The sequence below is a fragment of the Purpureocillium lilacinum genome (genome assembly GCF_023168085.1).
Source record: "Purpureocillium lilacinum CBS 284.36 DNA, scaffold_1, whole genome shotgun sequence".
In the NCBI taxonomy this organism is placed as follows: Eukaryota; Fungi; Ascomycota; class Sordariomycetes; order Hypocreales; family Ophiocordycipitaceae; genus Purpureocillium; species Purpureocillium lilacinum.
In genome coordinates this window covers 5,463,791-5,491,111 of record NW_027072111.1, presented here as the reverse complement: position 1 = coordinate 5,491,111, position 27,321 = coordinate 5,463,791, and the positions used below count along the sequence as shown (strand labels likewise).

Here is a 27,321-nt window from a genome sequence, read left to right as displayed (position 1 = left end):
TACCATATTTCTTCTCGGGCCTGGGGGGCGTCTAAGCACCGAAGACCTTGACGCGCTCCTCAACAGGCTGGAACTGCTTCTCGCCGGCCTCGCCGGTCTTGCCGCCAAAGACGAGCTGGGCGCTGAGCTTCCAGGTCTCGGGGAGGCCCCAGGTGGAGGCGACCTTTTGGTCGATGAGGGGGTTGTAGTGCTGGAGGTTTGCGCCGAGGCCCTCGAGCTCAAGGGCGGTCCAGAGCAGGTACTGCTGCATGGCGTTGCTCTGGGAGGCCCAGGTAGGGAAGCGATCGGCGTAGGCGGAGAACTTGGCCTGCATGCCGCGGACGACCTCCTCGTCGTCGAAGAAGAGGATGGTGCCGGCGGCGCCCTTGAACATGGCCATCTTGTCGCCGGTGGGCTTCCAGTTGGCCTCGGGGACGATGTCCTTGAGGATGGTGGTGGTGATGTCCCACAGCTTATCGTGCTCGGCGCCGAGGAGGACAACGGCGCGGGTGGACTGGGAGTTGAAGGACGAGGGCGTGTGCAGGGTGGCCTCGTTGACCAGCTCCTGGATGCGGCTCGCGGAGATGGTGAGCTGCTTGGTCAAGGGGTAGTGGCTGCGGCGGACCTTGGCCAGCTGGAAGAGGGTGTCGGCGGTGTGCTTGACGGCGGACATTTTTGCGGTACTTGACTTTTGGTCTTGTATGTGGGTGATTTGGTTTGAAGAGGCGGGCTTCTCGTCACTTTTGTATGTAGACGGGGAGGACGAGGTGCTTTGGAGGGGTTGGCTTATAAGCGTGGTGGTGGCCAACAAGTGTTGGTTGAGTCTTGATGTATGTAATGTGATGCGATGGGCAAATGATGCGCTGGCTAACCAGGGTGTTGCTTTGATGAGATGCTGTGCTACTGAAGAGACATTTCACATCTAGGACGAGGGACGGGACAAGCACTTAAATACCATTTGGGACGACGACGATCTCGAAAGGCAATCTCCATATCTCGCCTTCGCTTGGGAGGGGTGGGCGGCGGCGGTCCCGCAAATGGCACGCTGCGGGACCTTGGACGGGAATGCGTGGATGAGAAACATTTTTTTCCCTAGCTGATGCTACGATGATCAAGCCCGCCCGCCTAGTACCAGACGTAATTACTCAATCTGGTGGGAAATCGGGTGACTGGCCGACTCGCATCGGCGCAACCCACTCGCGGCGTCAACCCGTCAGTCGCCGCCGCCGCCGTTGCGGGAGGTTCTTGGCTCCCAGCGGGAATAATGCCGTGGCAGTTGGTACCCGGCGGCGCAGACGTAGCCTACTAGGTACGCATGGTGGGGGGAGGGGCAGCAGCGACGGAATGGCGGGCGGAAACGTCTGGAGCGGCGGAGCGGGACTGGGGGGGCGCCAGCGACGCTGCTGAGTGATGCTGAGGAAAGCGAAAATTGTCACGTCAGTGCGAACGGGGGGGGGCTGGCTTTGGTGAGCGAGCGAGCGCCTGCGTCAGTTGGGGGGAGGGCATCCGGGTGGGGCACGTGCCGGGCGGGAGCCTCAGTTTGTCAGCGGTAGCGGTATGGACACCAGCAGTCTGCTATCCGGCTCGCTGTGCCGACGCCAGGCTGGGATCTGGGTGGGGACCCCGTCACCTAAGCCAGCGCAACAGTGCTGTTTCAGCAGCCCGCCCGACGAGCCGCACGACCATGGCGCAGGTGCCTTTGTCATAGCCGCGCGCGATGGCGTGGGCGCTCCATCTTTCGCGACGCTTCCCCCCCGCCACTGGTAGTTACTGTATTCTCCACTGCCGAGGGAGACGCACGTGGCGCGCGCGCACACACTCATCACTCGTGCGCCTCGCGACGCGGCGAGCTCAGGGGGCCCCCCCTCCGGTGATACGAGGGTTTGTCCGAAGATTGTGCGACGTGCAAGCCCAGGCGGGTTTCGAGGCAAGGCACACGGGGAAATGAATGGCTGAGCCGGACTCCCCGCCGGCAGCTGCCCCGGTTGCATGCAACCTGATAGCTCGCCTCGTTGCGGCTGATGGTGCCGTTGACTGGCTGTGAGCTCAGGAGTCAGGACTGGCATCACTGATCCTGCCGGTTGACTCGACTGCGACAAGCACGCATTGCAGGGTGAGCACCGCGTGCTGTGCGAGATAAGGGCTCCAGTCCCGCATCACCAGTAATCCCTCGTGCCACCGTTGCAAGCGAAAGCTGGGTCGCGCTGCCAACGCCGTATTCGTGCAATAAGCATCTGCGACAAGCCACATGTGCCCCTCGCCGTCTTGTGTAAATGTGCTCAACTCAGTCCGTGGAGGCCATTGCTCCTAAACTAAAAATAATCCTACATGGTCCATTGCTGCAGCTGTTCACGCCATCATATATGAAAATCTGGACAACACGGATGTATTTGTACCTTGTCGCTGTCTTGCGTCGTTTTTCGCGCTCCCGAGTCCCAAGTAGCTCCATGCTTGGCCATGTTGAGAGAGCATATTGCCTATTATAGCAGCTCTCAAAGGCTTCGAGGTACGGCCGCCTAATCGACCTCTTCTTGCCATCCTACCCGTCTCACAACCCACACCACAGATGCAGCTACACTATAGCCTCGTCGCCGTCCTCGCGTCCCTCCACATAGCCGTTGCGAGCGGCAGGAAGGGCTCCTGCGACGGCAACTGGACCTGCGACCACGCCTGGACGGCCGGGATGCCGGTCCTGCAGTGGATCAGGGCCCAGACGTTCAGTTTTCCCAAGGGGCACAGGTTCAAGAGCGGCGAGCACATCATCTGCAGATATTACATGTGGGGGCCCGCGGGGTTCTGCGCCTTCCTCGAGAACACAAAGGACGGCGCGTCGGGCCAGCGCGTGCTCGAGCTGCTCAAGGCAATCGCCGACCGCGGCTGCACGAGATGCGGCTCGTATCCCGTCAAGGGGGAGAAGGGCACGCCGGAGTGGGACGGGCAGCTCACCGTCAACTACGTCCACGCAACGAACTGCGAAGGGGCCTGCATATAGAGGTGCTTGCTGATGGGCGGGGGCTTATGTTGTACTGGCGTTGCAGGCGTACCCATATTGTGAACTTGTTCAAAGCCAGGCCGAGCCCACAGGCGCTTATGTAGTCTACACACAACAATTGTGTTGTTCATCACACGTTCATGACCCTGGTCGGACGAAGTACCTAGGAGGTTTTCCTACAGCACGGCACCGTCTTTCCGCTTCCGCTTATGTTCCGAGCCGAGCGGGGGCCCGGCCCCGATCTGGACTGGGCGGCATACGAGTAAGCCAGTGCTGGCGGTGACCGGACATATGTACCTGGCCCCCGAGTATTGCCAGTCCTCGGTAGCAGGAACAACTCGCTCACCTTTTCAATGGGGTTTCTGTTGGACGTTTGGGTAACCATGGCGTGAGCGGCAGTGACATGGTGGGTGGTAATGTCTACCGTAGGCCTTGCACCACCACTCTCAGCTTGGTCAAATGTTACCCTCCGGCCAGTATGTATGGCGCCTCGTTGGCGGTTGAAGCATGGCCACCGCACACAACGTTCGTGCAAGTTGAACAAATATGAAGATATGGAGGCACAAAATCGGTTCGTCTTCCAGGGACGGCAACGGCCGCGTCGACAAAAGAACGTCAATTCGCGGATGTCAAAGTGCAGGGTAATCAAGTCGAAACTCGGCCAGGGAGTTCATCCTCCCCACATCCCGCAAATATAGGTCCCGCATTCCGTTACCCGTTTTCAATGACTCCATCCAGCATTCCCAGCAGCAGCAGCTGCTGCAAGTCAGCTCAAACCGGGCACGCACATGACAAACCTCCGCAGGGCAGACGCAACTTCCGTGACGACGGCCTCTCCCCTCCCCCACTCAGCCCCCCCGGAAAGGCCCCGTCCGGCATCTTTTCGCCCCAGCCCTCCGTCCGAACGGCTGCAGGAAAACACATCTGCCAGGGTCCACACCCCCTTTTGAGGCCTTGGGCATTGGGGGAGCCACTGAAGCCCCGGCTCCGCACACCCAACCGCGTCCGCCCGGCATACGAGATCCCGGTTCTGGGACGTCATGGACCGGACATTGACATCGACCCAAGGGCTTGCACCTGCATAGGCGCCCTTTGCCACGTTACTGCAACAATTACGTGCACCGCTCTGCCCAGGACCTTGGTGGGCGGTGGCGGCATCTGGTACCAGAATGTCGTCAGTATCGTCCGCCAAAAAAATCGGTCACTCAAACGAACAGTACGCCATCTTGTGATGTCTCGACAACTGCTGAGCATTGCGCTATCTGCCTGCTGCTCCTCTCTCTTACTCCAACGATTCCATTCAATGACAAATAGGTACGGTGCTTTCCGCGCCAACGTCTTCATGACTGTTTCACGCACTATTCGTGAAGCCAAGTCTGCCAGACGCTGCAGAGCCGGCCGTGCTTCCGATGATGACAATCCCTTGACTCCGTAGCCCCAAACTCCCGTGATGTTTTCGAGCCAATGCTTGCGCCCGTTGGTTTCTAACATGCGTGACCCATCTGTCCCAGTACCGTAAAATGCGTGGCAGAATCAACTTGCTGTGTCCCAGTGAACCCAACTATACAACCCCGAAGGCGGAAAATTTGATAGGTGCTGTGCGGTTGGCAGCCACGTTACCAAGTCTCCGCAATGTACTGTCCCGCCTCCTTCTTCAGCTGCCAGAAGTTGCCAGCTTCCTCCCGCTCGAGGTTGCCCTTGGCCATGGCCACGTCGATGAGCGCCTCTTCGACACCCTCGCCCATGCCCTTGGAGCTACCGCAGACAAAGACGCGGCCGTCGACGGCGTTGATAATATACCACACGAGATCCGCTTGGTTGCGGACTTCTTCCTGCACATACTTGCCCTCGCCGCGGCGACTCTGCACGACGCGCTTGACCTCGTCCTCGTGCACGCCCCACTCACCGCTGTAAATCTCGTCCAGCAGCGAGTCGCGAACGCCTTGAAGCACCCACACCTTGTTGGCGCAGTTGGCCTGCTTCAGCCGGCGCTGGACGAAGCCTCGGAAGGGGGCGATACCCACCCCGGCGCCGATGAGGAGCATTGGGCCCTCGGAGTTGAACTGCTTGGCCAAAGGGTTCGCCATCAAGCCCTTGAACATAGGGATGTAGAACTCAGGGTTCTTCTGCCCGGCCTTCTGCGCCTTGAGGAAGCGCTGAGCCTGACGCTCAAAGTACCCAGAGCCTACGCCTGTGCGGCACCCTCGCTTCCAGTCGTTGGTCTCGTGCACCGTGACGGCGATTTCGATGAGGCGATGCTGCTTCTGGTCCCGCATCTGGTATGACTCGTGAGGGTCATTGGAGAGAGAGTAGAACCGTGGCATGAGCGGCTGGAGGCAAGACAGCAACTCGTCCAGGGGAGGCTGCGAGCTGGGGAAAGCGTTGAGGAGCTGGGAAATGGTCATGTGCGGCCCGGTCCGGAAGTCGCAGAAGGCACCCTGCCCCTCGGCGGAGCAGAGGAACGTCAAGATCTTCTTCTCGTTCTCTTCGCTGGCGTGCTCAGCCAAGACCCGGAGCAATGGCTTGGTGGGAGGGTAGGACTGCAGATCCGTGCACCAGGTGAGCAAGTCTCGCCGGGTAGTGACGAGCTCTCGTGGCTGGTCATCGCCCCAGACTGTAGGCCATCGACCCTTGCTAGTCACAAGCAGCACGGGCTTGTCGCGTTGGAAGCGGGGAACCATGAGGGCATCCAAGACGTCATCGACCACGATGTCGCAGTTGGGCGCCATGACACCGATGGCACCCCCAACCTTGAAGTCCGTGCCGTCTTCAACGGGGTAGTCGGTAATGTCGAGGTCGAAGTGGTAGGTGCGCTTCTCGGCACCGACCTTGGTCAGCTCGCGACTGGTGTGAATGCGGGCCGGGTACACGTGGTATGGCGGGTGCGGTTGCACGAAACGTGGTGGCTGAATAGAGGTGTCGACGGAGCCCAATCCATGGCTCGACGCTTGCTTCTCCTGCACTGTGCCCGCGGTGTGCGTCGAGTCGCGGTCGGACCCGAGGGATATGGCGGAATCGGTGGGCGATGGCATGTTACGCGGCTGAGGAATAGACTTGAATGACACCGTCTTCTCGGGCAGCTCCGTGATGCCCGTCAAGCTGGTCGGTATCTCGTTAATATGCAGGCCTAGAGACTGGTATGCCTCGTTCGTGGGCTCGTGAACGGGCTCATAGTCAATGCCGGTGCGCCGCGAGCCGCCCATCAAGCAGCAGCCACCGCCACAGCATCGGCCAACGAACTCGGCGGTCGTTTCGCCGGTGATGCGCTGGATGTCACGAGCATTCTGGGCGATCAGCCTCGTCGATGCTCGACGGCGACGTGTATGGTCGACGCGAACGAGTTCCTCCTGGTCGTCAGACTCGTCCGAGTATGTGAGAGACGGCGCGATTGAGGGCGCCTTGGGCTCGGCGGGGATGCAGTCCGAGGTCGAGGACACAATGTCCTGGACCGGCGTTGCACTCGGCATCGCGGGCGTGTAAATGGTGGTTTGGTGGGAGGAGACGGCGGCAGCGGATGGAATTGAGGATGCTGAGAGGTCGGCGTAAAGTGGGCGAGAAGGGTGTGTCGAAGGCTCGTTAGGGGCGTCTGAGCATGTCGGTAGGGCCGCTGCATGCAGAGTTTGAGGACGGGAGCGAGCAGACAAGAGACGGGTATCAATCGCCAACCAGACGTAGATGGCAGCCCAGATAGCAGGAATGGCGAAGAGACAATGGACTGGCAAAGGTGCTGGCCGCAGAGGTGGGATTGAAAAAGTGAAGCGTCGAACGGATCGAGTCGGAGGCGGCGAAGACCAAGTGGTCGAGGTGTGGAAGCCGAGGGCTTTTGGGCTGCAGCGGGCGTTGAGCGAGGGCTGGGTGGGTGCCGGCGTGGGCGGAGGAGGGGCGTGTGCCGAACGGATCCCTGGATGTATCCCAGATGGATGTCTCACAGCGCCCCAGCGCTGTGGTTCCAGGCGGGCCAGCAGCTTCCAGTGCATCTCCGGTGGGCTCCGATTACTGGAGGATTCTGGCATGTGGTGAGCTAATGATTGTGGCATCCTGACAAGCCTTCTCCGGAAAACCGGGGCCAGCAAATCACGAGGCGCCAGTTACGCCATCGAGGGCATTTGACAAACTGTAACTGGCCTTTATCAATCAGCGGAGAGAGGAAGCGATACGATGCGGCCGGGAGAGCCACGCTGTGTGCCCGGTGCAGGTGCGCTGGTCTCGCCTGGGAGCCCGTCCCCGAAGGCTGCCGACGGGCTGCCGATGGGGGCGCCGATGGACGGAGGAGGAGCGTGAGGAGGAGGGGATGCGGCAACCCCCTTATCAATCAGTCGGACCCCTCAATCAATCAATCGGCCGGGGGGGCACACGGACGTTCCCAGCGCTGCATATGTGTGCTGGCCAGGTCGCGAGACGCCTCGGCAAGAGGGGCCTGCTTGCCGGTTGGGCCTCTGCGTCCCAACGCATCCAAGCGATGAGACAAGATTCACTTTGTTCTTCTTGTACAGTACTGTACGTACTGTAATGAATGTCCGGGACAGTGGCCACAGGGATGGAAAGAAGGGCCGGGAAAAGGGGGGGATGAACGGACGCCCGGGACAGAACCTTGGCCGGAGCCTACTGGTCACTGGTGGGTGTCACTGCCCGCCCAGGCAGTCCTGGCCTGTCCAGCCAGGCGGCGCAGTAGCCGCTGTTTCGCGCCGCCGAAAACCGGGCAGCCAGCGCCCGGGCAGCCGTCGAGTGCCGGGCACTGGGAGCCTTCGGCGACCCAGCGCCTACGTTACGGCAAGGGCCCGGGCACCTGCAGCACTACCTGGAGGAGACCGGGACCTGCCTGTGGCGGGCACGACTGGTCACTGATTGATAGCGCACCCCGGCCCGGTTCATCGCCGCACGCCCCAGAGGCAAGGAGTCAGTCACGCCACCGGCCGTCGCCTCGTGCCAGCAATTTGCTGGCCGCTACGGCCACCGACCGGCACGCCGTCGAACCGAACAGTTCCGGGCCTTTTGGTGGGGAGGGAGAACGAATTGCCACTCACAAGACACCGCTCGAGGGTCAATAATTACGATGACGGCTGCGACGCCAGGTGAGCATCACTTGGCTGCGTTTTGTTGTCCACGTGTTCATCGAACTGTTGGATTCGCCGTCTCGACATCCACCGGCAATCGTACAGTCACTTGTGCTACCTACCACCACCACTATATGTGCGAAGGAATCACGATTGCGGTGGGCGACGTATGCACCCCAGAGAGCCCCTCCCAACATTTCCACCTCGGAGTGGAGATGGCATCCATCCATTTCATCCATCCAGCCATGGCGCTGTTCGCCGACACGGCCCGGGTTGCGCCATGTCGTGGTTCGATGGAACAGTTGACAGTCAGCCTTCCTGCCAGCGTCTGCCCTCGTATCCGTACCCGTGCCGAGGACACATCTGCACTCTGCACTCCATACGGACCACTCGTACCTGCAAACAATGGTGAGCAGCATCCCGGGCGTCGCGTCTTCCGGCTTGGCCCCTGGCGTCACCCTGGTCGCATCGTGATTCCCTTGACGCGCTGCCTGAATGCCTGGCTTGGTCCGCTCGCGTTAATTGCCCACTAATGGAACCCAAACCGAGTTGTTGGATCCAGTCGTTGATGAGGGTGTGTGACTGGGTCGCCAATTGGAATACTCTTGTCGTGTCGCTGCATCCCCTGTCTCACCCTGCGGGAAAAGTTTTTATCTGATCATCTTATCAATCGCCGCCCATCTAATCTCGCTTTGGACGAGGACAATAGACACCACCCCTTCCCTTGCCTTGGCTGCCCAGCTACCCTTGTCCGAGACCGATTTCACATCTGATAATCTGTGGTATCGCTGCACCCCCCTACGCCCCCTTCGGAACGCTTCCCCGGTTCCTCTTGACCCGTGCCCTGTCTGCCAAACCCCCGAGTGCTGGTTTACGCGCGGCCGACTATTAGATCGTCATCAAATTTGACTCAGGGCTGAGTCGGGAGTTCTTGAAACCACCTCTCCGAGTCAGACACGGTCAAGGCTGCGCTGCTGTCCTGTCACAGATCTGTTTCGCTGGGTTCAATGATTCGTGAATCGTGATGAACTGTGCTTACGATGTGGTCGCATATAGCCAGCTCCTAAGTCTCTCAATACTCTTCTTGCCTCCAGAAGAGAGTAGGCTCCACGCCGGTAGTCAACACACTCCGTCCTATCCCGAAGCTGTACCGAGCAAAACAAAATGAGACGCGTGCGAAAACAACCGGACGTGTTTCCCGCCGGACCGGAATAAAGTGTTGATGCTAGCCCAATGAAACGACCCTGGTGCGGTACGTAGTCATGGACCCGGCTCTGCGGTCAGCTAGGATGCTTGCCAAGAATAATCCAGGATAGACGTTGCCTGGTATGGGCCAGTGTCCCTGGTTCCCGGTTTTCCCCTTGTGTTGCTAGGTTTGCATGCGACCAGGTCTCTCCTGCAGCCAGCCCCATCCTGGCCTTATGAGAACTTTTGCGCTTCTCCTGACCGGATGGAGCCTACGTAGTATCAGGACCCCGAAGCACGAAGGGGAGGACGAAGTGACGCTACTTGGTCACCTTCTTGCCTCCACTTCAGGCATCCATACACGTCCACAACCATACCGACGGGAGGAGGCGAGCTGCTTCGCAAAGCAACTTTTCAAGACGGCTGGGCCCTGAAATGTCGTACTGCACTCCTGCACGCCTAGTCATCATTAGACAGGGTACAGTTTCCTGCTCCCGAACGGCGGTACAATGCTTGTGACAAGAACCCTGCAGGGAAAAGTGTCGAGCTTATGGAATTGCCACGGGATACACGTACTTCGTCATGTGTACCTCTTCATGTGTACCTATTCATGTGTACCTCTTCGTGAAGATTGGGCGGCCTGCGTGCCAGGCGAAGAATACGCTTTGCCCAGATTCCAACAAGTTGTAAATTACATGGGAAACAAGACCGTTTTGGGCCCTTCGCATCGCGGCCTGTCGTGATACCTGTTTGTCTGACCAAACATAGACTGCAACCCCGGCGACACACCACCGGGCTTTCCTCTTGTACATGCCTAATTTTCCACAACTTGGGTGCAAAGCCCATGTTGAGACATGATTCGGCCTGTGGATTTTTCCTAGTCCCGTGTCTGGAGTTGGCCTCCAAACTCTCCATCCAAGACGTATTCAGCAGGGTTCGAGTTGCCGACAGCGCTGAACACGGATTAAATCGACATCATGCCACCAGATGGCTCAATCTTGCGGCAGTCCGACATGTCATTTCATATTATGCCTGTACTGCGACGCGTTGCACCAGTCTGTTAGGGTCCAACATCAGTACAGCATCGACCGGGTGCATAGAAAATGCCGGCAGCTTCGTCACGAACGTGTCGCTGCTAGCTCAGGCCGGAGTCAGACAAACAGGTTCAGACAGCGGCTCTGGCGCCAACCTGCATAATGCCTTTGCCATGACTGGCCACAGATAAATGGCGAGAACCAGAAATGCTACGTGTATGAAAAGAGCTGAGACGGCGCCCAACAGATAGTGTCATTCAATGGTACCCTTTTGGGCAAAGCCACCAACACCTGGCATCAATGTTCTACGGCGTCGTCCACGTCGCTGATGGAGCCACATTCTGGATGTCTCAGAGGTCGCCCGCAGCCCGGGTTCAAGAAGCCATTGCTCTGCCGGCGATGATGCTTCTGCAAACGGCCAAGATAGCCGCTGCAGAAGCACCTCGTGCCGGAACGGGGCTCTAACGATGCGGTGGCTAATGCGACGGAGCGTTCGTTTTCCGAGATGCAACGTGTTGTGGCATCGACCGCTGTGTGGTGTGTGCGCGATCCGGCCCTGCTGGTGTGCTGGAGTACTTCACTCAGACGGCCTCGTAAAGGCGCTGCGAGATATTGACCGCTCTGTTCCAGGCGCGTTGCACAAGTCATCGGGAGTTTCAGCCGTAAAGCAGGGAACTCAGGGCTGGAAGCCCAGGCAGATGCGCCACGGCCAAAGCCCTTGTCAAAATTTGCGAGCCGTTTTCTCCAACTCCGTACATACTGTAGCCTTCATGTAACTTGCTTCAGTTTGCGAGCCAGGACTCTAAACCATACCACGCGGATATCCCCTCTCTTTCCCCGTGGCCAGCTGTCTCAGCCACGAGTTGCGCGATCTGCTGCACCCGAGATCCCGTACAAGCAGTCCCACCCACCGGCTTCGGCGTTGCTTGGCACCTCGTGGTGTCAATTGTTCGTGGCCGAGTCGACGAGCTTTGTCTCGCGGTATAGAGACTCACCTTGACCAGCCCGGTGGTTTCAACAGCAGAGCAGTACAACTTGGTCAGGCGCATCAATGGTTGTCGGCTACTGCCTCAAGTAGCGAATAGCCTGCGAAGCAGTCAAAAGCACAACATCACGCACGGCGTTGCAAGAGGTTCACTCTGAGTGCAGCTCTGGCTGTCACTACCAGCTGTCTACTACACACAGCATCGTCATGACCAACGCGGCGGCGGCGGAAGCCGGGCATCAAATCCCCGACTTACACCGACCGCTTTTATTACTGCAACCACAGCGCTTTAGCTACTATGCTGTAATTGGCGCCGTTCTTCTATTTGCGTGGCTTTTCCAGTCGAGGAGTCACAGACTTTGTGTGGCGGCTCCCCTGTACAAGGCATCCAGGATCAGATGGCTGTTCTCGGCAGAGTCCTTGCTCAGGGACAGTTATCACAAGGTTCGTGCAAGCAACAGATGCTTTGGGGTGGCACGAGAACGGCTCGACGCTAAGTAGCTGCAGTTTCGCGACAGGGTGTACCTTGTGCGAGCCACCGAAGGCTTCCAATTGATGATCCCGTCGAGTTACGTGGCGGAACTAAAGAAGTATCCAGAAGACGTTCTGAGTGCGAGAGACGCAATCGCCGACGTATGTGGTCTCTCCCGCGCTTTTCAATCTGTACGACGTCAATGCTGACGAGATATAGGCGCTGCAAAGCAAATGGACAAAGTTCTGGCCTGGCCACAACGTTGACCTTTTGACATTTGTTGTGCGGACGCGGTTGACGCAGAACCTAGTCAAGCTGGCTCCCGTCCTGAAGAAGGAGCTAGACGACATCATCGCCACTGACTTTCCTGCCTGCGACGACTGGACTCCTGTGAAATGGCATCCGTTCGCGCTCCGAACCATCAGCCGACTCAGCGCCAGAGCTTTCGTCGGCCCTGAACTATGTCGCGACAAACGCTGGCTAGACACAACCGTGAATTTTGCTGTGCACGTCTTCATGGCCGGTGCCAAGCTGCAATTCTTCCCCGAATGGATGCGACCCCTGGCGCAGTACCTCGTGTCGGACATAGGCAAGATTCATCGCGACATACAGAATGCCAAGGATATGATTAGGCCGATCCTCGAACAGCGCGTGCGCGACCAGGACTCGACGGCATGCGAGGGCCCTCCAAATGATGTGCTGCAGTGGTTCATGGAAGGCATGGCCGAGGGCGAAAAAGCCGACTTGGCGGCGCATGTTGAGCTCCAGCTCGTCATTGCTGCGGCCTCCATCCATACGACAAACGGCGTCGTCTGCGAGTGCATGTACGATCTGGCCGCAGATGTGGCCCTTCAGGAGGAGCTGCGCGAGGAGGCTCGACAGGTTCTCGAGGAGGGCGACGGATGGCGTCACAAGGAGAGCATGGCGATGTTGAAGAAGTTGGACAGCTTCATGAGAGAGGTCCACAGGCTACACGGCAACATTGGTAAGCACAGCCTGGGTCTCGTCAGCTTTGACGATCTGGGAGCACAAACTAAGCAGGTTGGCAGTTTCCTTCGCCCGCAAGGTTAGGAAGCCCATAGCCCTCTCCGACGGCACCGAGCTGCCCGTGGGCACGCGCGTCATCACCCCTGCGGCCGGCATCGCCAGCGACGAGCGCTTCTTCCCCAACCCGGACATACTCGACGCCATGCGCTTCTACCGCCTGCGCCAAGAATCGGACGAGGCAAACAACCGGCTGCAGTTCACCTGCCTCGGAGATACGTACGTCAACTTCGGCGCCGGCAAGCACGCCTGCCCGGGGCGGTTCTTCGCCGGTAACGAGATCAAGCTCATCCTCGCGCGCTTCCTCCTCGCCTACGACATAAGGCTTCGGCCAGGAGAAAAGCGGCCGAGATCGTTTTGCGTGGTCATGACAAAGACGCCAAACCCAAACGTCGTGCTCGAGTTTAGGAGGCGAAGGCTCTGAAAGCGAGAGCGGTAAAAGCACGGAACTATGTATTTCATTGCAAATATCAGCGACATGGAAGGGAAATACAGCGATGGGAGTCGGAGGAACACCTGGCGCAATACAGAATGCGCTGTGGGGGTAGTCATACGAACGCTGCGGTTGGAACGCTCAAGCCATTCGTTGCACATCACGATGCTTAGAGAACTAGGAGTGCAAATGCGCGCCGCCTGACAAGACTGTCTTCGCGGTACCGATAAAGCCATGTCACATTAAGAGCCATCTGGGGGGCAGACGGCCAGACCCACCGAGTTCCGAAGCAAAGTGCCTTTGCCAGCTGGATTCATCACATTTCTGTCACGTTCAGTAGATATTAGCTCCTGCCACGTCTTTCCAGTTGGCCTTGGCGCCGTGAATTCTTCTTTATCTACACAATCCAGCCCTACCCATAACGCCGTCTCGCCCAGATAAAGCAGCCGTCCAGAGAAAAGCAACAAAAAGTGAACCAAAATGCATCAATGGCATACATGACGTGGACGAAAAAGCTCGGGACGCCCATGCGCTCTCAAGTTGCGGGGGGAATCAAGTGAGACCGATGATGAAATGGGAGTCCAGACGAGTGGCTCACTCCCAAATGATAGAAGTCGAGCGTTCCTCCTTACGAGCTGTAACGCTGGTACACGCCTGCGACCAAGCAGTGATCACGCTCGAAAGGCTCTGCAAGTTGGTTAGCAAATGCCGAACGTTAGGCGAAGAGTATGAAGAAGGCTTACCAAGCGTGAGCTGGAACTTGGGCTTGATGTGCTCGGCCCTCATCTTGTTGACCTCGTTGGCGAACACCTCGGCCGGGGGAGCGGTGGAGTCGATACAGTTGGCCTTGATGGAGATGAGCACGCCGCCGCCAGTCTTCAGGAACCAGTTGGCGTTCATGGCGACGATACGGGCCTGGTCGGGTTGCGCAACGTCGGCGAAGATGACATCGACCATGGGGACGATCATGCGGTAGCGGGCGGGCTGGCGGGCGTCCTCAACGATGGGAACAACATTCGTGCGCTTCGACGCCATGGCGATGAGATCACGGCCGGAACGGGAGGAGAACTCGACGGCGTAGACGTAGCCAGTAGGGCCGACCAGGTCGGAGACGTGAGAGACGGACGTGCCCGAGGCAGCACCCAGGTAGAGAACGCGCGAGCCAGGGCGCATGTAGATCTCGTCGGCACCACCGGCGATGGCAGCGCAAAGCTTGCTTCGGAAGGGGTTCCACATGCGGTACTCGACCTTGGTGGTCGTTGTCGTGCCGTCTTCGTTCTGGATGGTCTCATCGTGCTGGATTCGCTTCTCGCCGTAGACAGACTCGCTCGGGGCCATGTTGCGCGTAGCGATACCGTCCTCCTTGCCGCCGCGGACGACGAAGACACCGGGGTGACGGTGGGGCTCCTGCAAACCAACAATGTTAGACGTCGATCGAGTCGCGAGCAGATGGAGGCATCTCATGTCCTCGGGAGGCACATACCACAATGACCTTGGCACCGCCCTTCTGTCCAGGCTTGCCACCGCCGCGGGGACCACCACGGCCGCCACGACCACCTCCTCGCATGCCACCACCGCGCGGAGCACCGCGACCACCACCAAAGCCACCTGTGTTGCGCATGTCAGATCAAGATTCCATCGCAAGAGATATCCCCAGAAGTGGAGGAATCAAGTCGTACCTCGGCCACCGCCGCGGGCACCGCCACGGCCACCACGGTCACCAAAACCACCACGGCCGCCGCGACCGCCGCCGCGACCACCACGATCACCAAAGCCACCACGGCTACCACCTCGTGCGCCAAATGCCATTTTGTTGTGTTGTTCGGAGGAAGTTGATTGAAGAATAGATGAGCCTGCTTGTAGTCAAGCCGGGGCAGAAAATCGGAACCCTGCAGCAGACTTTGGGAGGGGTGCGGACTGCAAAGTCGAGAATGGCCTGCTGGCTCAGTAGATGTTCGCTCGGCAGCCTCTGAGACGAAAGAAATTTTTGAAGCTTTTTGCTGGTAGCTTTTCAGAGGCGGCCCCGCAGCGACGGCCATTATTGGTTGGCCGGGGGCGGCCAGGACCCTTGCCGGGTCCGACTTTTTTCCGAATTTTTGGACCTGGACCCCACCAGTCAATCAGCAGTCACGTGTAGATGCAGCCGCCGGTCAGGTGACATTGAAGTATACAGTCCCTGTGAATTTGCGTTGTAAATTCATCGCACAACTTCAAATTGGCAAGAAAATTCGCAAGGAAACTGCAAAGCCAAATGCTGCATTGAATCTGCATATTGATTGATCAAATACCATTTCCTCGTTGTTTCGTCCCGTTTTGGCGGCGTTTCGCAGTCCCGTCCTGGTGCCGTTCCCGATCGAGCAGGGCAGCCAAACCCTAACAATTCCCCGAACGGGTAAGCGAGCTTTGGCTCCCCCCAAGCCTTAGGGCAAAAGTTCAGAATTTCTCAACTCCAGCCCGCCGAACCCACGTCGTCGAATCAGTCACCACAGCAAAGCCGTCGAGATGGTGAGTTCAGCCCGCGAAGCAATATTGGAATTGGACGACGAGGTCGGCATGCGACATGATTGAGCAATTCATTTTGGGTGGTCATCGTGCCGTCGGCGTGGTGGCCCGCTTGAAATGAGGCGCTCCCTCAACGTCACGATGCACGGCGCCGGCGCGATGATTGAAAGCGAAGACAAGAAGACATCGATGGACTAACCAACTCTCTTCGCCCGAAAACCAGGTTCGATACGCCGCGACCGAGATCCAGCCCTCCAAGTCGGCCCGCGCCCGCGGTGCCTACCTGCGAGTCTCCTTCAAGAACACCCGCGAGACCGCCCAGGCCATCAACGGCTGGAAGCTGCAGCGCGCTGTTACCTTCCTCGAGAACGTCAAGGAGCACAAGGAGGCTGTCCCCATGCGACGATATGCCGGCAGCACCGGCCGCTGCGCCCAAGGTACGACCCGAAATTTCCAGCATCCTCCGACGGAGCCACCTCCCCAAGACGTTTCCCCCGGCGGACCGACTGGCAAAGAAGACGACGACGTGCTACTTCTGTGCTCGGAAAATTGCGAGGAAATTGATTGGGGGAGGACGGTTATGGATAGGAATTGGGACAAGTGCTGACAGATGTTCCGCCCTACAGGCAAGCAGTTTGGTGTCTCCAAGGCCCGGTGGCCCCTCAAGTCGGCCCAGTACCTTCTGGACCTCCTGAAGAACGCCGAGGCCAACGCCGACGCCAAGGGCCTCGACACCGGTGCCCTGGTCGTCAAGCACATCCAGGTCAACCAGGCCCCCAAGCAGCGCCGCCGCACTTACCGTGCCCACGGTCGCGTACGTTTTTGCCCTCTCTCTGCCCCGAGCGCGGACGACACCTCTCCGCGATTCGACCACGACGACGACACGCTGGCTGACACATATTCTACAGATCAACCCTTACATGTCGAACCCCTGCCACATCGAGCTGATCCTGACCGAGGGTGAGGAGGTTGTCCAGAAGTCCGACCAGGTTGTTGGCCGCGAGGAGCTCCGTCTCAACTCGAGACAGCGCGGTGCCCGCGTCCGCAAGGCCATCACTGCCGCATAAAGGAACAAGCGCGCAGGGGATTCGGGTCTTGGGGAAGCATAGGGGAAGTGGGGGGCAACTGTTTACTGAGTGGTTCGTGGCTTTTCATCTCCTGGTGTATGGCAGGCTACGGATGGAGCATGGCATTAAAAGGGAAAGATCGCATGCAAATTTCCTCTTTTTTCGCATGGGTTCTTGACGAAATAAACTCAAACGAAACACAGACGTCGGACTCGGGTGGCTACGTGAATGTGATGCGAACTGGTCAGCCTGCTCCGGGGGAGATTTTCCCCTCGAGGAACCGTCAACATTTACCCAGACGCAGGTAATGTGATTTCCCCGTGGGCACGCCTCAGTCTCTGCACCATCATGGGCAACGCAAAGTGTAATTCCACAGCACGAAAGACAAGATGTTGGACTCGGGAGTCTACGTGAACGTGACGCCAAATCGTCAGGCCGCGCCTGTTGAGTGTTCTTCAAGGGCGGAACAGTGCGCACATCAACTCAGACACGAGCAACGCGACTTCCCGGTGGGCTTATGCACAGTATCATGGGCACTGCAAAGTGCAATTCCGCACAGCACATAACGTCAGCATTTTGCTGTCGAGCAACGAGACATGATCTACTTCGTACAAGCTATCTTTGTATCTAACAAGCCAATCGGCAATGCACACTCATGAGCCCGCGGGGTATCGCCTTTGTCTTTCCAGTGCGCCAAAACTTCAACATCGTCCGCGAAAATCAAGCTAACCACCGTGCCATTTCGTCTCCGTCTACGCCAGGCCAAACGTCATCCACGCTTGGCCCACTCGATCGCCGAACACCCGCCATTGGTTTCCAACGTCAAGGTCCAGCGGTTCCGATCAGAACACCGCCCTCTGCAGCCGACAGCACAGTTTCTTCTCACGCAAAGGCGTCTGCAACGGTAAATCTCACTCAATGACGTTTCCGTCACCCTCGAGAATACCAGAGAAACGCCCAACACCGGGCCTTTCGATACCGTCCTTAACGGCATCCTGTATGATTCGTCCGTCGTAGATCCCCTGCCATCCAAAGGTCATACCGAAGCCGTAATGCAGATTGATGTAGTCCTGAGCAGGGAGGCGGGGAATAATGAGCCCCAGCAAAGTATCCGTACATCGCTGCATGTGATCGCTGGGATACATTGCCTCCTGAGCGTGAGGGTTGGGCAACAACTGGCGTCTTCTGGCCACCAGAGAACGCGTATCGATGTGCGGTTGGTCGATGGAGACATAACCGCACGACTTGAACGATATCGACCGCAGCTGATATCGCTCACCTGCTGGGCGATGTAGTGTATCTTGCCGCAGATAGGCCAGCAAACGATTGGGAAGCAGCTCCCCCACCTCACCCTCATCATCCGATGAGTCGGCATCCTCGCTTGGTCCCTGACTGATCTTGGCCCCAGGAGAGAAGTATTCGATGAGCCCGGACCACGAGAAAATTCCGGGTCCCGTTATGTCCAGAAGCACCTGAGAAGGCAACGGATTCGCACTTGTAAGGGGGTTTTGGGAGTCCGCCGGAGGGGGCACAGCGTGAGTGTTGAACATTGCATGGGACGGATTGGTAGAAGCAGGCTGCACCGGAGCAGCTTGGAACAAGCCGAGGTGAGGGAAGGTTCGAACGTGAAAGAGGTCCCAGGCGAGTGATGGCTGGGACGTCGTGGTTGGAGGCCCGCAAAGGGACACCGACTCAAACTCAAGCTTCTCCAAGGACGAGAGAGCGAACTGGCGTAGAGCTTGAATCATGACGTGGGGGGATGCCCAGCAATTTTTCAATGAGAGGTGTACGACGTGCGGGAGACGAAGGATGTCGTCCGCATGGATTCTGGGGCTGTTCAGTCTCGCCATGTTTTCCGGCTGCTGAAAGAAAGGCGCCGGTAGGATGTACTGATTGCGCTGGTATCGGCTCGGGCCAAATTCGCCGCCGCAGATCCATTCGAAGTGAAGGCTCTCAATGTTGGTTTGCCTTCCAATATGAGAGTTGAGCAGCTCGAAGACCTTGCCGACGGCGTCCGTGGGACTCAAAGATCTGCCCTGGGCAGAGCCATCCTCTGTTGCGCAAATCTCCCTCCAGTCGGCAATAACGCCCAGTGAGACGATCTTGAGCTGGGGCAGGCTCTGCCAGAGGTCGTCGCGGCATAGAATCTTGATGTGGCTGCTCGGAATCTTGGCGATGCTCAGAGTTGTGACGTTGTTGAGAACGCCCGTCCGGGCGTTGTCCATGAGCGCAATGACGTAGGACTGGATCATTGCACGGTGTGCCCAGTCCAACTCGAGAAGCATCTCCGTTTGGGCCACAGTGAGGGCGGCAGGGCTGAGGAATCGTGGCTCTCGGTCAGACACCCTCGACTCCAAGAATTGGTGCGTATCGTCATCGGTCAGGAGGAAATCAGGCTCGAGTTCTGGGGGCCGAGGAGCGGCAGGAATGCCGTCGAGATCGATCTGCTCGACAGTTGTATCTTCAGTGGCGGCCATGACGCGCATGGCCTCATCAACTTGGGCGGTGCCCGAGAAGCCGGCGGCCATCATCATCCTGGCCAGTGTCTCGTAGCGAAGGAAAGCTGCACCAGCCTGTGCATCAGGGCCCGCGGTGCGCCCAAGACTGTTAATAGCGACGATGAGGCGGGCCGGCATAGGGGATTGCAGCACCTTCCTACGGCGCCAGTCCTCGGTGCCAAAGACGCCGTGCGCAGCAAAAGCGCCTTTCGCGACGCGATCGGGGCCGAGGAGAAAGCCCAAGCCGGCGTCGCAACAGATTCCGAGGTTACGGACTTTGGAGAGACAGCTGATGGCCTCGGCCATGTCATGAGTCTCATCGGCGGCAAGCTCGATGCCCTCGAGATCGGGGTAACGGCAGTAATTCTCCTGAGGCCATCGATAGATGCCCCAAAAGGTGGGGATGGCCCGTTGCGTCAACTTGACGGGCGGCGCGGCGAGGGCGTCCTCGTTTACCTCCAGCGACAGCGCGAATCGAAGGACGTGGGGGCCAAAGGACCGGAAAATGCGCATGCCGCTGGAGAAGGCATTGTCGGGGCGCGAGTAGATCTCGGCCGTGAACGGGACGACGACATTGCGGAAGTAGCTGGCCGAGACCTTGGCTTCAAACTCTCTGCAAACAAGGCGCAGGGTCTTGACGTCGGAGCGAGGGAGGTGAGAGACAATGATGTCGAATATCTCTACTGGAATGTGTCCCATGGGCCAGTCGAAGCCGTGAACTGTGAGATAGGGTATTGTGAGCAAAGGCTAGCCAACGGGTCGATGACGTTTTATGTGGTTGGTTCGGGAGGGTGTGCTGCGATGCGGCCGCCAGGAACCGGAAGCAAGCGCGACGGGGGGATGCAGGTCGAAAACGGTCAATGAGAGGGGTGCATCGGTGAAGGAGGCTAGAATGTAGTGCGCCGGCACAAGGATGCCAGGAGACGGCATTTGAGGACGATGATGGCAAGGGGGGCAGGCTGTCAGTGACGATGGAGATGAACAAACAGATTCATGCGGGCAAGGCAGACGGGCTGTCCGGGTAGGAGGAGAGGCGGCTTGATGGCGTGTAAGGCAGGGAAGAAGGGTGTGGCGGGGGTCAAAACTCAGGCGGCACAGGCCTCAGACCGGTCCGCATCTGACGACTTCTTGACGGGACTTCTTGACTTTTGACTTACCGGAGGCGGGCGCTACGGGCTTTAGCGCCCCAGTGCCACGTTTCGGCCGCCGCTGCTTTCTCGACCCCATGTCAGTTCAGTCACCGCGTCTCGTCAGTGGGCAAGCACCGCGTCTCGCCAAGCACCGCCGGGGGCGCGTCGCTGGCGTCGTTGCTTGCGGCAGGCCAGGGAAACCGACGTTTTTTGCAATCGCAGCCCGGGCCAAGCAGACCATGTCACTGAAGCCGCGCGAGAAGCGATGGTCCGTCCCGCAGGTGTGGAAGCTCGGGCAGTCGGCAAAGTCGGAGCACGCGTGGGTGTGTGTGTTGTGTGTTGGTGAAGGATGCAGAACGGGAAACAGCTTGGCCGGCTCGCGAGGAGAAAGGTATAGGCAGCGACGTTGGCGACGTGCCCTGCCGAACAACCCTGTGCCAGCTGCCTGGCACCTGCGGCCGCGTGCCGTGGGCGTGCGCGGGGCCCGTGCTGGCACCGGACGGGGACCGCGCCGGGGCAACGAGCGCCTGGCTGGTCACCTACTGGGCTGTCCACAGCTCGGGCACTGCCGCCCGTGTTCAACCTGAGGCCGCAGCTGGCTGGCTCCCGTCCGACGGATGACCGACTGACTCAGGCATCGACGACGTGGCAGCATGGAAGCAGCGCTCGCCAGCCCGAGCCACTCGTCCTCCACCGCCCTACGGAGGCCCGAGCTTGGCTGTGCCAGCGACAACTTGTATGGAACTTACAAGCAGTTCCAGGTTCCCATCCATCATCGCACGACCACCAAAGAACAACACGGCCAGCACAGCAAACGCGCAAAACACCCAATTGAATAAGGTACCAAAGTAGTACAAGTCGTGCAGATAGGTGGGTATGTACAGAGCCAGCATATACACGGTGTCCCTCGAGAGACCAGATGCTAGGTACGCAGCAAAGAATCGTCGGGCAACAACAAACCACCACCACATCCCGTCCCTTTCGGACGCAAACGCACGCGGCCCCCGATGCCTCATCCCTCCTAGCTGGTGCTGTTGCTCTTGCCTTGCCAGAACCAATATCTATGCGCCTCGTGTCAGAACAAGTGAATCGAAAGCAAGCAGAACTGGGGGGAGAAGACTAACACCGATGCGTACTGCACCTCAAACGTAGCCGGCATGCCCTTGCACGTCGCCGGCGCGCTGCCTCCGGCCGTGGTCACACGGAAGACCTCCTTGATGTCGTCCGTGGCGCCCTCCTTGGTCTTCAGTCGCAGCCACGGCACGGCCTTTTCGCCGATCTGTCCGACGCTGGCCGTTGACGGCGCGGCACCGGAGCTGTTCTTCTCGCAGGGCGCCTTGCCGATGTCGAGCGTCGGCGTGTCAAGATCGAAGAAGGCGGTCGTAGCGTCGGTGAAGTAGTGCACGCCCGACTTCTGCAGCACGCTCGGCCCCAGGCGGTCGTCGGTGAGGTTGAAGTGCACCGCCATGCTGGGGATCTTGTCCAGCACGTCCGGGTACAGCGCCGCCACGCAGCTGGCGTTGAAGAGCGTGGCCACGGCGCCCGCCGCCTTGGGCACCGCCGTGGCGTTGCCCGTGTCGCACGTGTAGTTTTGCGTGCCGCGGCCCACGGCGACGTGCCGCACGGTCAGGCCCGGAGCCGGTGGTAGGAGGCCATCGGGACCTGGGTTGCTCTCAAGTCAGCATATGCGTTTCTCATTCATTGCGAGTTGAACGCTCGTCAATGGTTTAGGTGTGCTCACCGAGGGGCATCTGCGCCTTGGACAGGTCACACGAGGGCGCCTCGGATAGGAGGCGGGCAGCCTGAACCTTGGCGGCTATGGCGTTGAAGTACGCCGACATGGAGTCGAGCGCGTTGACGGGATAAGGCACATCCTTGAGGTTGAGTCCTGGGAACGCCGGCGCGGCTTGCACCGTGGCGGCCAGCGCGGAGACCAAGACGGTCGAGAAATGCATAGTCCACGAAGGCTTCTTGCCGGGGAGAAGCTGAGAGCTGAGCGGGTGAGGTTGGAGAGGTGTATGCGTGTGTCTGTCTCTGTGTATGTGTACGTTCGGATTGGAGCAATGGCAGTCCGAAGCCCGATGCACCAGTGCGCGGCTTCTTTTCCCTTTGCTGCGTTGATAGACTCGGCACCCGGTGCTCGAACTGGTCTGTACTGGCGGTAGGTATATAAGGCGGGTATGTCCACAGCGACGATGACGAGCACAGAGGAAACAAGGAAATGCGAGACGACGACGAAGGAAAATAAGAAAAGGGGAAAAAAAAAAAAAAAAAAACACCCGGGAGCTCGGGAGCTGAGAAGGCGAAAAAAGAGACTCGATCTTGTTCTGTGTTCCCCGAGGCACGCGAGATGCAGAGGCGCCCGCCTCTATTATATCGCGACGACGGCACGACATGAGGCGGGTAGTGTGTCCGTCCTGCCAGCCACCCATCCACCCACCCACCCACCCACGAACGCAAGCTCCCCGAGCTCTCTGGTAGGCCAGCCGACGGGCCATGGCAGCGCGTGCATTCGGCAGCCACCCGCGCGTGCGTGCGTGCGGGTGGTGTGTGCCGCGGCGTCAACGGGCGCGCATGCATCCGCGATGCTCCTCCCTCCCGTCTCCGCCATTGGGCAGGCTTGCCCCAGGCTTGCCAGATGCCAGGGCAGTCCAGGCGGCTGGCCGCTGGTCTAAAACAAACAAAGCTTCCGGGGTGCTTCTTTTCTTGGGTCTGTGGTCTAGCCATCCGTCTTCCCATGCAGGCAGTTTGAGCCGCCGTGGGCCAATCGTTGGGGCCCCGGACGTGGGTGTTTGACCGTCCGGCGCGCGTCATTGGCTGCCGTCTAAGCGCCCGTGGTTTTGGTGTTGCGCTGCTTGGCGTCGCCGCTGCGCGAAGATGGAGCAGGATGAGGCGGATGAGGAGGGGACCTCCAAGGTCCCAGGACCCTGGCGGATCGTGCTCATCCGCAGGCGAGCGAACCACGGCCGAGGGCCAAGCCTGACGTCCTGGCCTGTCCGACAGGATTGATCTCAAATGCACCACCGTCAACGTTGCGTTGGAGATGTCAGTCTCAGCTGGCGAGCCTCCTCTTCGGCAGCGTCCACCCGGGGCGAGACATGCCTGTACCTTGTCTGTCGTACAGACAGACGGCACTTGGACCGTCCGTTTACAGGGTGCTCGGTCAATGCCACCGCCTGTAATCTCTAAAATGCGACCGAGGAGATGTACGTGTATCATGATTCATGAACACATCACTTGGCGGTGTCCCGTCTCCCGCCTTCTCCGTCGCGCAGCTTTCTCAATTGCTCCTCAGCTCGAGCCGGCGCCGCAGTGAATACCTACGTAGACATGTCCGTACGTACCCTTCATGCAGCCTTCCCACCACCATGTCGCGCGCTGCCGAGATGCACATCATCAGGGAAACGAAACTTGGGCTGCCTCGCCCCGCCCACACACGATACGACCAGCCTCGTCCTGCCTGTCCTGCAGCTCCATCCGCCGGCCGGCCACCCACCGGTTGGGCGCTTAGCCAAACGCGCATATGCCCAGAATAGCATCCCGTCCATTCCTCACCCACTGCCAATCTTCTAGACCAGGCGCGGGCTCGCCAAGGGCAAGGTAGTACGTACAAAGTACCTCGGCATACACGGCCACCCTGCCCCAGACCGTTGTCAGCCGCTGGTAGCTCTCTCTGGCTTGCACGTTGTCGCCATTTGAAGGCCTGGGCCGCCTCAACCGGCCGCCACCCTTTCATATGGCGCACTACCATTCACGACGACACCCCGAGCCATGGCGCCGTGATTGGGCCTCGAGATCGGGTCGCCAAAACTGGCCGGCGCTTTCTCGCAGAGGACAGAATAGACATCTCCGGCTCGACGCTCCACCATGCGTATCGATGCCGGCGCTCAGTCAATGAGGAGACGACGTGCTCACAGTTCATTTACAGCTCGATGTCTGCCCGTCCAAAATTGCCACCAGTTCCAGGGACTCGGCAAATGGCACCCAGGCGCCCTGAGAATTCGCCAAGCATTAGGTGTACATCAGACCTACGTTATACATAGTCATCCTTGCCCGTTCTAATAGACACGAGGGCTGGCCAAGCCGTGCAGCCGCGCGCCGCCAACCCTGCACAAACCGAGATATTCATAGACAGAGGCGCCCATCATCCTACTTCGTACACGTGCGCAGCGGCGCCGCTCACTGCCCGCTGAACCCGTCCTCTTTCCACTTGCCATGTGCGGCGCCGTCCTTCAGCGAGCCGCCGGCGCCACCTCCACCTCCTCCGCCACCTGCTGCCGCCGCCGCAGCAGCAGCGGCAGACCCAAAGTTGCTGCCGTGCTTTTCAAAGTCTGCGCTGCCAAGCCAATACAGAGAGAAGAAGACTATGAGATGGAGTGCCACACAATACGCCGCAAACAGGTTTCTGCTCGTGCGAGACGCCAGGACCATCCGCGTGATCGAGTATACAACCCTCTCCGGGAAGCTCATTCGCCGATAGGCCCTTGCCGACTCCCGGCCTCTGAATGCTGCGAACGGCGATATGTTGGACTCGTAAGCCTTTTGGTACCGATCGAGCGAGATCCCCGGGTTCCCGGTCCCGCCAATTGACACCGTCGAGGGGTTCGGATTCGACGCGTATGCTGATGAAGACGACGTCGTCGCCCCCCCTCGGCTGTACGTCGAGACGTACCGCGTCTTCTCGTAGAGGTTCAGGTTGTCCTTTTGAAGCGCCGCTACTTCCTGACGCAGCTGCTGTACCGTCCGGTGCGTATCTGACAGCTCCTGTTCCAGCTGTGCGTTCTTCTTCTTGAACCGGTCGCGCTGAGCCGTGACCATGGGTAAGATGCCAGAGCCGCCGCCCATGGGTTCTCGTTCGCCTGGCCCCGCCCGAGGATCGATACCACTGATGATGGACGATGTCGGCGAGATCCTTCCCCTGCGAGTCTGCGCTCGAGTCACGTACGTCCCTGCGACCGAGGCGCCAGATGGGAACGCGTTGGCGCCCTCAGCCTGCATGCTCTCGAGGTCGCTCTCCAGCTTCTCGTTGAGGTTCTGCGACTTTTCCAGCTCCGCGTTCGTCCGGGAAAGCTCTTCCTGGAGGTCCTCCAACCGGGACTGCAGGTCCTGATGCGATACACGGAGTATCGTGAGCTCGTCACCGAGCTTCTTGTTTCGTGACAGTAGCAGCCTTTCCAGGCTGTCACCCTTGGCGGCCCCGGCTTCCGACTCCACCTTGTCGCGGACGTCATCATCGTCTCCGGTTGAGAACTCGATGCTCTTGAGCACCTCGAGTTCTTGCTTCATGTCGTCGTAGTCGCTCCACTTCTGCACCTTTGTCTTGAGCGACTCCCGCTCTTCTTTGAGCAGCGTCACCTCCCGTTCCATCGTCCGGACACGAGAATCCAGGTCGCGCTTGAGGCCCTCTCGCTCCAGCCTTGCAGTGTCCAGCTTGCGGATCAACGAGGAGTTTTCCGACCGCATTCGCATATAGCCAGGGTCATCTTCGAGGGACTTCTCTGGCTGGGCCGACGCAGAGGACTTGGCCTGTGCCAGCTCCAGCCTCATTTGCTCGTTGCGTGCCTCTACCTCAGCCAGCCTAGACGAGGTACGCTCGAGGTCCGAATGAAGCATTTCCAGCTCTGCACTGGAGACCCGGCCACGCTGGGCGTCTTGATCCTCTCCATTCTTGCCGAGCCGCTGAGTGACTTCGTAGCTGGCACGCATCTCGTTCAGGAGGCGGTCTTGGTTCTCCAACTTGTCTTCCAAGCTCTTCTCTTTGGCCTCCCAGTTGTCCTTCCTCTCTTCCAGTACAGCTGTCCAGGAAGACTCGACTTCCTTCACACGAGACTCCAAGGTATCCTCCAGCTCTTTTCGCGCAGTCCGCTCTGACTGAAGCTTCGACTCAGTCTCTTCTAGTTGCGTCGTGAGCTTCGAGACGTTGCTCTGCAGGTGTTGGTTTTCCTCGGTGAGCTTCGGAAGCGTTTCCTCCGACACGAGCATGGAGTCGACCGAGGCTTCGAGGAGTGGGTAAGGATCAGGCACGTCGGACAAGGATGTGTACGCCTGGGAAAATGCCGAATTGACAGACTTCGAATGGTTTGTCAGATGATCGATGAATGTCTGGTAAGCTAGGGTTTAAGGCATCAGCATCCGCTCCAAGATGGGGGGCGGTCAGGTAGGTGAACCTTTAAGAAGGCCCTTGATCTCCACGAGCTTCGTCGAGTCGTCGAGCTTCTTGAAGTCCTTGGTCTTCTGCGCCAATTCCTTCCTCTGTACGGTCGAGTCTCGCTGGTATGCGACAATCTCCGACGCCGTGTTGTCGAGGTTGGCCGTCAGAGTCGTCAGGTCAAGATCTGTGTGCCGTGGTCAGCAACAAAGGCCTTTGGCCGGCCAGGACGCTCATTGACGACATACTCCTCCACGCCGAGATGGCGTGCTGAAACTTGTTGCCGCCGTCGAAACCACGGTCGGCCGTCGCGGCCTGGGCCGCCTGCGGCTGGTCCGTCATTGCGCCGAGGTCGAGATGGTCTGTCGCTTGCATGGCCATGACGATGGCATCGGAAGGCAGCGTCGTCGGTTGTGCCTCTCGAGACGGGCTGAGGGAATCGGCGAGGACTTTGCTAGGTTGTGACGCGCGACTCGACGCTGCAACGCTTGGGTCAACGTGTTCCCCAGGACGACGGCGCCGGCGCAGCTGAATTGGATGCAGGTGGCAGTTCGACAGCTCGGCTGGCGCCACAGGGGCCGGTTTGAGGTTGGTGTCAATTGTGGTTACGTAGCGCTTCCCCCAGCAGGTGCCCCACCCACCTGTGCTCGGCTCACCTCAGGAACTCACCTCAGCCTCGCCCGTGACAGCTCCCTCCAGTCCATCAACGTCCGCCCCAAGACAAGGCGCATCGTCTACCTGAACCTGTCTCTGCCTTGCTTCCTCGGCACCACCTTTTTCTCACAGGCTGCTCCTGCT

General features: G+C 59.1%; 9 protein-coding genes across 9 annotated transcripts; 3 read left to right on the top strand and 6 right to left on the bottom strand.

Annotated features, from left to right (window-relative positions):
* Window positions 1-31: 31 nt before the first annotated feature.
* On the bottom strand, window positions 32-652 carry PLICBS_001298 (uncharacterized protein; the record flags this gene model as incomplete). The annotated part of the gene is made up of 1 exon (XM_018317648.1): window positions 32-652. One exon carries the CDS (start codon window positions 650-652, stop codon window positions 32-34), a length of 621 nt encoding a protein of 206 aa, XP_018183173.1.
* Window positions 653-2,545: 1,893 nt separating this feature from the next.
* PLICBS_001297 (uncharacterized protein) lies at window positions 2,546-2,971 on the top strand (the record flags this gene model as incomplete). The annotated part of the gene is made up of 1 exon (XM_018317649.1): window positions 2,546-2,971. One exon carries the CDS (start codon window positions 2,546-2,548, stop codon window positions 2,969-2,971), a length of 426 nt encoding a protein of 141 aa, XP_018183174.1.
* Window positions 2,972-4,587: 1,616 nt separating this feature from the next.
* Window positions 4,588-6,438, bottom strand: PLICBS_001296 (uncharacterized protein; the record flags this gene model as incomplete). The annotated part of the gene is made up of 1 exon (XM_018317650.1): window positions 4,588-6,438. One exon carries the CDS (start codon window positions 6,436-6,438, stop codon window positions 4,588-4,590), a length of 1,851 nt encoding a protein of 616 aa, XP_018183175.1.
* Window positions 6,439-11,784: 5,346 nt separating this feature from the next.
* Window positions 11,785-13,169, top strand: PLICBS_001295 (uncharacterized protein; the record flags this gene model as incomplete). Its single annotated transcript, XM_018317651.2, has 3 exons — window positions 11,785-11,862; window positions 11,921-12,686; window positions 12,751-13,169. 3 exons carry the CDS (start codon window positions 11,785-11,787, stop codon window positions 13,167-13,169), a joined length of 1,263 nt encoding a protein of 420 aa, XP_018183176.2.
* Window positions 13,170-13,806: 637 nt separating this feature from the next.
* PLICBS_001294 (small subunit processome complex component) lies at window positions 13,807-14,987 on the bottom strand (the record flags this gene model as incomplete). Its single annotated transcript, XM_018317652.1, has 4 exons — window positions 13,807-13,865; window positions 13,922-14,585; window positions 14,662-14,786; window positions 14,858-14,987. 4 exons carry the CDS (start codon window positions 14,985-14,987, stop codon window positions 13,807-13,809), a joined length of 978 nt encoding a protein of 325 aa, XP_018183177.1.
* Window positions 14,988-15,680: 693 nt separating this feature from the next.
* PLICBS_001293 (60S ribosomal protein uL22) lies at window positions 15,681-16,747 on the top strand (the record flags this gene model as incomplete). The annotated part of the gene is made up of 4 exons (XM_018317653.1): window positions 15,681-15,683; window positions 15,904-16,117; window positions 16,307-16,494; window positions 16,589-16,747. The coding sequence occupies 4 exons, from the start codon at window positions 15,681-15,683 to the stop codon at window positions 16,745-16,747; spliced, it is 564 nt and encodes a 187-aa protein (XP_018183178.1).
* Window positions 16,748-17,658: 911 nt separating this feature from the next.
* On the bottom strand, window positions 17,659-20,175 carry PLICBS_001292 (uncharacterized protein; the record flags this gene model as incomplete). Its single annotated transcript, XM_065599787.1, has 2 exons — window positions 17,659-19,964; window positions 20,013-20,175. 2 exons carry the CDS (start codon window positions 20,173-20,175, stop codon window positions 17,659-17,661), a joined length of 2,469 nt encoding a protein of 822 aa, XP_065455859.1.
* Window positions 20,176-21,396: 1,221 nt separating this feature from the next.
* On the bottom strand, window positions 21,397-22,330 carry PLICBS_001291 (uncharacterized protein; the record flags this gene model as incomplete). Its single annotated transcript, XM_065599786.1, has 3 exons — window positions 21,397-21,436; window positions 21,500-22,037; window positions 22,117-22,330. The coding sequence occupies 3 exons, from the start codon at window positions 22,328-22,330 to the stop codon at window positions 21,397-21,399; spliced, it is 792 nt and encodes a 263-aa protein (XP_065455858.1).
* Window positions 22,331-24,554: 2,224 nt separating this feature from the next.
* PLICBS_001290 (uncharacterized protein) lies at window positions 24,555-26,904 on the bottom strand (the record flags this gene model as incomplete). Its single annotated transcript, XM_018317655.1, has 3 exons — window positions 24,555-26,485; window positions 26,543-26,710; window positions 26,772-26,904. The coding sequence occupies 3 exons, from the start codon at window positions 26,902-26,904 to the stop codon at window positions 24,555-24,557; spliced, it is 2,232 nt and encodes a 743-aa protein (XP_018183180.1).
* Window positions 26,905-27,321: the final 417 nt, after the last annotated feature.